Genomic DNA, 8685 nt, shown 5'->3' with positions numbered 1-8685 from the left:
TAGCACTAAGCCCCCTGGTGGCTGTACCGTACCAATACCCTAGGTATCGGTCAACTGACATCGGACAACTAGAAGACCAGCTCTTCCAGAGCTGAAAAAGGATCAGGAGGAAGCCCTAGTTGAGGGAATTCAGAACCACCCTGGTTCTCCCTCCAGAGTGCTCCTGTTGTCCTGTAAGCACCCTTCAAAGAGACTCACCTCCAGCTCCGAAGGGCTCCATTGTGCATGGCTTCTGGATCAACAACTCACTCTGCACCTGACTGTCCTGTGTCCAGCAATGAGGAACCAGCTGGCCATAAGAGTCCCACACCCATTGCAACCTCAAAACCACAAGGGGACCCCTTTTAAATCTGCAAAAATCACCCTTTTCCAAAAGGTCCCCCCACGGTGGCCCTGCACCTGCTCCAAGAGACTTTTCAACACTATTACCGCCGGAACCAGGGCCCGCAGAGCCTCTCTAGCTGGCACAGTGTGCCCACCAATGACCTTGGCCAACCTGCAAAAGCGGAACCTGGTAACACAATTGTGTGATTTTATATGCATTTTTAAATGTGACTGTCTATTGATTCATATGGTGCGTAATTACGCACAGAATGACTGCATTTATTAAAACTTCAAAAATCCATATCTTAAAAAGTACATAATAAATTTTGATAATCTTGGTCTTAAAATTTATATAAAACTCTGAAGTATTTTCACAAATTGGTCTCGAGTTATTCCTTCGAATGTGTGAGATGCACACTTAGTGTGAGTACAACAAATGGTTTGCACTTGTCCAAGATTGGCCTAACTGCTCGATCAAGCTACCTCAAAAATTAGAGCATTAGGTGATCTAGTTTTTGCCTCTGGAAACCAGTGTGTGGTTGTCTGGACCCCTTGCAAAGTGTGCCTAATTTTGCACAGTGCAGAGAGGGCCAGCCTCCTACAAAGATTAAACAACAATTATGTGCAGAGTCTATGAAATACGGTTCCACATTTTTTACAGATAAGGAATCCAAAGTATGAATTGACTAACTTAAAGCACAGCAAGCACATCAACATGTAGTATATCGCAGGTCTCTCTTTTTCATCCCATAATTTTAGCATGTATTTTAAACTGCTGAAAACCTGAAAAAAAGAGTGGAGATGCATAAGTAGATTGATGACACAACTTTTTTCTACACTGTGAAAGAACATGAAAACATGCACAGAAACTGTTAAATTAAAAAGGGAATAGAAAATCCATTATGGATAAAAACTGGCTACTAGTAAACAGCAAAAGACAGAATTAATTCTTGCAGGCCCCAACAATACAATTTTAGTTCAGTATAAAAACTTTTTTATTGATTAAACAGCGATCCACTCTATGCTTAAAGGAAACTCCATGGGAAGTTAACCCAGATCATAGCTACATATGACGGAACAAATAAATTCAGTAGCAAAAACTACTACTTCTATCTTCTATCTTAAACTTTAATCATTCCCCAAGGAATCAGATCATGTCACAATGGTTTGACCTATAATTTGGGCAAGAGTATGCTATTGGCGATCGTGGGACCCCTGCGCGCACAAACACATACATACACACACACACACGCATATTACTTGCGACATCCCTAATTCTCTGCAACACTAATACATCCTCTGAGACAGAATGCCCAGATATATTACAACAGGACAATGAATTTCAGGCTTCAAGCAAACATTGAGGAAACCATCGGAAATTCCAGTTACTTAATGAGACTTCTGCTGCTAAGACAAAATGGTAAAACAAAATCCCTAGCTATTGGCTATCAAGCATATTACCTTAAAGGCATTCACACTACGTGTTGACTCAACATGGCTACAACACATTAAAAGGCATCTCCTTAACAGTGGTATTTGTTAGCCACTTAAGATGAAATCCCACTAATACAATGCTTGTGCTGATCGTCTAACAAGAAACTCACATCCGGTTGAAAGCATGGTCTAAGGACAGACCTGGCCAGACTTGCTCTAAAGTTCGGGTTTCTGATGTCAATGGTTGATGGAGCTCCCTCCAGTCTCTCCCTTGAGTCTACATGAAGGAGGCTGCTATAGGGGTACAACATATGTCTGTTCATTTGCCTTAACCACAAAGGCTGAAAAGGTGCTGGTTCAGCTCATGGTATTAGAGAAGTAAATAAGGGGTCAAAATCGCCTGTATGGGGCACCAAGCCAAATTACAAATAGGAAGTCTACATTTACCTATAATGCCTCTCAGAAAGGGGATCTATTCCCCTTTTACCTTCATTTTTGGAATTTATTAGTTTGTGTAAAAATGTCTCAATTGCAAATTGAATTCCCCATTTGTTAAGCAGTGTCTCTAATTTGAAAAAGACTCAACAAAATCGTCCAACTAAAAAACGTGGGTTAGATGTATATTTCTTATAGCACATATGGTTCTCCACATACACTTCACTACTGAACAGCTTTTGTGCATTGAACACTTACATGCCAATAATAGAACAAATATCAGCAGACTGGATATCAATTCTGCGTTGACTTTAACCTAGTTATAAACACACAAAACCAAAAGACAGAAAACAAGACTAAACTGAAAGGTTGAAGAGAGATTTATGGTTTTGTAAAGACATTGTCCACTGATTTTCAAATTAATAGTTTATTCCAAATATTTAACTAGAACCCCTGCTTTCCCGGGTGGAGTTAAAATCTGTGTGGTAATTTATAATCAAATAATCAAAAACATTTTTTATGAATGACTAAGGGTCCATGCTCATCATATTCTTCCTTTGACACCCACAGCTGCTGAAAGGATTTAAGTGACGCCAAGATCGAGCCACCCCTCCACACGGTATACTTTCTTTCGGATGAAGCCTCAATGACGGGTACTTCACGAGCAAAAGCTTTATTCATCTCCCGTGAAAACCGTTCCGAAAATCCTTCCAGCACGGTAGAACCTCCACAAAGCAAGATGTTGCCCAGCATTACCGGCCGAAGGGCCGCACCACATCTATTTATACTGCCAATAGCCAGAGTATGTAGGCCAGGCTGATTTACTGCTAATAGTGACGGGTGAAAGAGAGCTTCCGAGGACAGGAACCTTTCTTTGCCAACAGTGATAATGTGCCCATCCGGAAGTTCGTAATCTATCATGTAGCCACTGGGTGGCAAGCCCATTTCATAATCTAGATCTAATGAAACATAACAGCATTTTTTTTTCATACAGTCCATCATGTGAAGATCTTCATCGGTGAAACTGTGGCCAGCATCATTTAGAAGCTGTTTCAGGTATTTGCTAACATCAGATCCAGCATAATCCACTCTCTCGGTTACGTTGGGCACCATATAGCCTTCATGGATGGGAACTACATAGGAAACTCCATGACCAATTTCTATGACCAGACCAGATATCCTTCCATAGGAGTAGATGGAGAGTATGGACTGATTAGCAATATGCATCGCTGGAGAACCAAACACTTCAAACATCATTTCTGCATACTTTTCTCTGTTGGTAATGGGACTGAGTGGAGGGTCTGATACCAATGCAGCATGCTCCTCTGGTGCGATCTTCATTTCTTTGATAAAAATGTACTCCACAATATCTTGGACACAGTTCCAGTCTACCACAATACCATGTTGCAGTGGGTTGACAAGCTTCAAATGCATCTTAGTGTTTAAGAGCTCGTGTCCCACAAAAGTTTCTTTGCGGTTGTCTCCAGTTTTGGCTGTTGCCTGAAGGTGCTTGCCTACAGTTGAAGAAACCACATAGGCTGGCTTGTGATCTCCAGCATAACCAGCTTTGCAATGCTGTGTACCAAGATCTATGACAACTGCCTTTGTTTCTTTCACTAGCCTTGTCTCTGTTTTCTCTTCTATAGTCAACCCAGCAGCAATATCCTCACCAGACTCCAAATTTGCCACCTCCGGGGTTCTAGCGTTTTCAAGCTCTTTTGAAACTTCTGTTCCCAAATCAGCCATGGAGCTGGAATTACTTACTAGTTTGTATTCACTCTTTTGTTCTGAAACTATTTACAAAACTAGTTCTGCCTTTGGAGCTTTTCATGTTGCTATGACAATGCCATCACTGTTCATTATGAACTCACAGTCACGTTCCTTAGAATCATTAGGAGTATTTTTTAAAGGTCTGGCCTAGAGCCAGTTTAGCTGCTTTGTTAGATCGTAAATAAAATGGTGGGTCAGCCTACAGGGAAGAATATATGTAGTGTGGTAATGTGGCAGACCTTTCACTGTATGACCCACAGTCAGCTTTAGCAGTCTCTCCTGCACTGTGTATAAATAAATAGATACATGTATAACACAGAAAGGAGCTTTGGGTTACTCACTTAATCCACCGGTTTATTCAACTGTGCCTCATACTTCGCTACCGCCCACCACAGCCTACACCACTGAACCAGGAGTTAGCCAACTTCAACCTTTCGCTCTCCTGCAGGGTGGCGGCATCCTACTTGGTCATGTGGACATCCACCTTAAAAGAAGTGTGCGCACTTCCCTGGCGGAGTAGATAGATCAATATTTGACTCAACTAAAAAGGGTTTATATACCTTTTCTAAGAATCACGGACTGCTAGGAAAAACCCATACCGTCCCGTAATTGTTAATTTTTGTAATTATGTTTTTTGCAAGCATACATCCATCATGATTAGGCCGCGAATTGTTTTAGCTTTTTGTTTTTGTGACCTATACCTGCAATAACAAAAATCAACAAAAATGTAAACATCGTGCTAGTATCACAAGGCCCGACATTTTGGCTTGCAGAATTCTTGTTAAATATAGGGTTTGGTGGGAGTATACGCCTTATCTTAGATCAGCTCGGAGGACAGTCATTCGGTAATTACTCTGTCAGTTATGTTGCGTGACAGCATCATACTAGCGCACTGCCGTCTAGGATTTGATGGGGCAGAAATAGTGTGTAGTAGCAGTAGTATTTGTTTTGTTCATCCTTTGTTGTAGCAAAGGTGTAGGAAGTTATTGTGCAATCTGTTTTCTCTGGAAGCAATGACGTGTAAATGACTGAAGCATTCCTCCTTGCAAAACAAGCTAAGGTAAAAGTGCTTCCTAGTCAAGCAATTTAATATTTTGCAGCCAGGATACCATCAGGTGAAGATGAGGGAAGTGCAAAAAAGAAATACCTCTTCACCAGCCATGCACCCAAATATATCCTGTCTCCATTTGTGCAGTTATTTCCATTTTATGATACATGAAAAATTTAAGAAATTCTGTTCTGACATGCACTGACATATTTCCTACAAGACATACTTGAGGACCGGGTCTGTATACAAATCTAGCATGTGATAATTTCAATTTTGAGAGCATCAGTATATCTCTTGTACATTGTTATTCCCTGCACTTTGCCCAAATAAATGATTTTAAATATGCAGGAAGAATTGTGAGATTGAGCCAGTAAATTAACTGTTTTGATTTATGACAGTAAATAAAATCGACACAATACTGTATTCATCGTTCATATATAGAAACTAAGACTGTTTTAGGAAACAATCACAGTTTTGCAAAATTCAGGATAGCCTGTGGATCTGCTAGTACAGCCAATGCATTCAGCCTTAACTCCAATCTCATTAGGGACTGTTGAGTAGGGGTCCAAAAATGTACGTTTATGTGCACAGCACCACATCCCGTGAATAACAGTCACAAATAATCACACTTTTGGAAAAACCTCTACCCGAGAGTGCACAATTCATCCTGCATGCCCGGTATTTTGTATGAAAATAAACAATAGGTATTAACACCTTCTTTAATTCTACAGCAGGGGCACTATAGTTGGTACCTTGGTGCTCTTGATCTGAACATCAACAGAAAAGAGCACCGAGGCCTAAAAACTGCTGGGCCTACTATTCTCATGCTTCTTGCTGGACCACTATGACGTTTAAGCACTGATATGTTCACCTCATGAACGCACAGTTGCTGTGGCCTTTGGCATTCCTCAAGTGTACAGTAAGATCTAATACATACTTGGAGTATTTCCTGCTATGTTCTTGCTCTGATTCCTATGCAACATGTTAAACTATCTGGGCGCAGGCTTGCTGATCTAAGATTGCCTTTTAGTTAAAAAACGGCATCACCTTGAGAATGTATTGCTTTCTTTGCTGATATCCCAAGAGCAGTTGTCTATTCTTGCTCAGGACCACAGCTATGTGGTATAAATTCTAAAGATACCAAATTGAGAGAACGGAGATCTAATGACACAGGTCGCAGTCATACGTTCACTCTAAAACATACACGCGCCTATATTGACACCAACTTTGTGGGTTGAAAATTATCAGAATTAAAGTGGTCAGCATTCGGTTGGTGTAATGATGTAACATGGCTCCATGCCAGAACACTGGGCATGGAACCAGCTTGTTCTGAGGTTCTGTCATGCAGGGTTCTCTGCATGACAGTTGATATGCTGGCTGTTGGTTGAGGCTGTAATAAATACCTCCTACCATATATCTTCATCTGGTGTGGATTCACTTTATTACACTGGCGACGCTTGGGCGGAGAAAGGAACACAGAGGATGGGACAGCCTCAACAACAACAAAGAAGGAAGAGCTTGGATTATTTAAGAGAAAAACGGAGATAACTTACAGAGACGTGCTGGGAGAGGATCGAGCGTCTTGCAGCATGTTCTAGCGGAGAAAAGTGTGAAATTGCGGTTGTAGGGGCTTTGTGGAAAGCTGTTTGAGCATTTACTGAAGATCAAAGTGGTCTCTGTATGCTTCACGATGTCAGAAGGTCAGTGAGCAATTGGAAAAGGACTGAAAGCTGTGGGAATTGTTGGCGGCCATCTTGAGTGTGGTGGAAGGAGAAAAACAAGCCAGATTGACTGAAGAAAATAGACTGGATGTTTGGTTGCGGCCATTTTGAGTGAGGAAAACGATCCGAGATTGCTCAAAGAGAAAGCAAGCCCAACTGCCTGAAGAAAACTGACCAAATGTTTCGTGGCGGCCATCTTAGATGAGGAAGAAGGAATTTTTTTATTTTTAAAAAAAAAATTTTTTTTACAGTGCAATTGTTGGAGGACATCGAAGAAGAACATCGACGGTCTATTGGAAGTTGAAACTTAGACGGAGACTGGATAAGGATCACTATATTGGTTTGTGGTCACGGGAATATACATTTCTTTGGAAACTTTATTGCACTTGTGGAATACAAGTATTGGGCGTTGTAAAATGAATTAAACTGAAAAGGTCGTCTCTGCGGTGACAAACACACCTGAAGACCTGTGTTTGATATAGCGGCATCGTGCTGGGACATACAGTGACTGGCACACCTTTTGGACTTTAAGTACTTTTAGCAACTAGTAGGGTTTGGAATATATTGTGGGGAAGAAGTGTTTTACACCTCTTGTGAGTATGCAGAATGTTACGGCGCCGCCGTTTTTCTTGTCAGATCCAGGAGAACCGGTTATTAAGTGGAAGAAATGGAAAAAGATTTTTGAGAATTATGCCAGGGTGTGTGGTACGAATTTGAGTGGTGAAAGGAAGCAGGCACTTTTGTTACATTGTTTAGGGGGTGAAGGACAGGAGGTGTTGGAAAATCTACCTCCATTGTCGCAAGCTGATCAGAGGGGGTTGAATGAATATGAAATATGTGCAAGACAACTAGATTTACATTACTTGCCAAAGATTAGTACTATTATGGAAAGGTACCATTTTGGTTTGCGGGAGCAAGGGAAAGAGGAGAGTGTTGAAGAATATATTACGGCTTTACGGAAGTTGGCTTCAAGTTGTAAATTTGGGGCGTTGGTAGAAGAAAGGATTAGAGATCAGTTTGTGCTGAGGTGTTACAGTGATAAAGTGAGGGAAGAACTCTGGCTAAAGGACGAGCCACCGTTGGATGAGGTTGTTAGTATTGCAAAAAGGGTAGAGCATATGTTAAAGTGTGTTGGAGAACTAAGTAAAGCACATAAAGAAGACAAGGTCAGTGTAAAAGCACAAGAAGTGGAGTGTCAAGTCATACAAAAAGATGAGAAGGAAAAAAAGTATGAGGGTGTCCGTGAGAAAGGTGTTGTAATAGAAAATAGCGCAGGAAAGACACAGGGGAATAGGAGGTTTGCAACACCTTTTCAAGGAAATTGCTACAGATGTGGAAGATTTGGACACATGGCTAATTCAAGTGAGTGTCCTGCTAATAGGATTACTTGTAATGTTTGCGGAAAAAGAGGACATTTTGGAAAAAATTGTAGGATGAGGAATAGGAGAGATTCTAGAACAGAAATAAAGGAAGTCAGTTTTCAAGTTAGTGAGAGTGAGGTGGAACATCCCTCTGAGTGGGTTTTGGTGGGGAATGTTAGAGTCAAAATGAAATTTGATTCGTGCTCTCACATCACGTTTCTCTCAAAGGATTTTTTTATGAAGAATTTTCAAGGAAGGAAGAAACTGTTCAAACCTAATATTAAACCTACGGGTTATGGTGGGTTGCCAATTAAGTTATTAGGTTATTTTGATGACTGCATTGAGTACAATGGTAGGTTCACTGATGCTAGGATTTATGTTGCTGAGAGGGGTGATAATTTGTTGAGCTGGAGTCATCAAGCACGCTTGGGTGTCATTCTCAATCCTAATGCACATCCATCTGTTCAGGTACAATCTATTGAGGGTGACGAAAACAAGTTTGTGAGAGCTTTTGGTGAATTGTTCAGTGACACCTTGGGGTGTTTAAAGGGGTACAATCACCATATTAAGTTGAAACAGGGCGCAGTACCAG

At 41.0% G+C, this 8685-nt stretch overlaps 1 protein-coding gene across 1 annotated transcript; it reads right to left on the bottom strand.

Moving 5' to 3' along the window:
• Positions 1–2697: 2697 nt before the first annotated feature.
• Positions 2698–3939, bottom strand: LOC138252959 (actin-like protein 7B). The gene has a single exon (XM_069205779.1). The coding sequence runs from the start codon at positions 3937–3939 to the stop codon at positions 2698–2700; it is 1242 nt and encodes a 413-aa protein (XP_069061880.1).
• Positions 3940–8685: the final 4746 nt, after the last annotated feature.

This window comes from Pleurodeles waltl, chromosome 1_2, assembly GCF_031143425.1.
Source record: "Pleurodeles waltl isolate 20211129_DDA chromosome 1_2, aPleWal1.hap1.20221129, whole genome shotgun sequence".
In the NCBI taxonomy this organism is placed as follows: Eukaryota; Metazoa; Chordata; class Amphibia; order Caudata; family Salamandridae; genus Pleurodeles; species Pleurodeles waltl.
The sequence above is the reverse complement of the archived record's forward strand: the minus strand, read 5'-3'. Positions and strand labels throughout refer to the sequence as shown.

What these genes read in the sequence shown, in the direction of transcription:
- LOC138252959 (XM_069205779.1), bottom strand. Translation starts at nt 3,939, where the DNA reads ATGGCTGATTTGGGAACAGAAGTTTCAAAAGAGCTTGAAAACGCTAGA.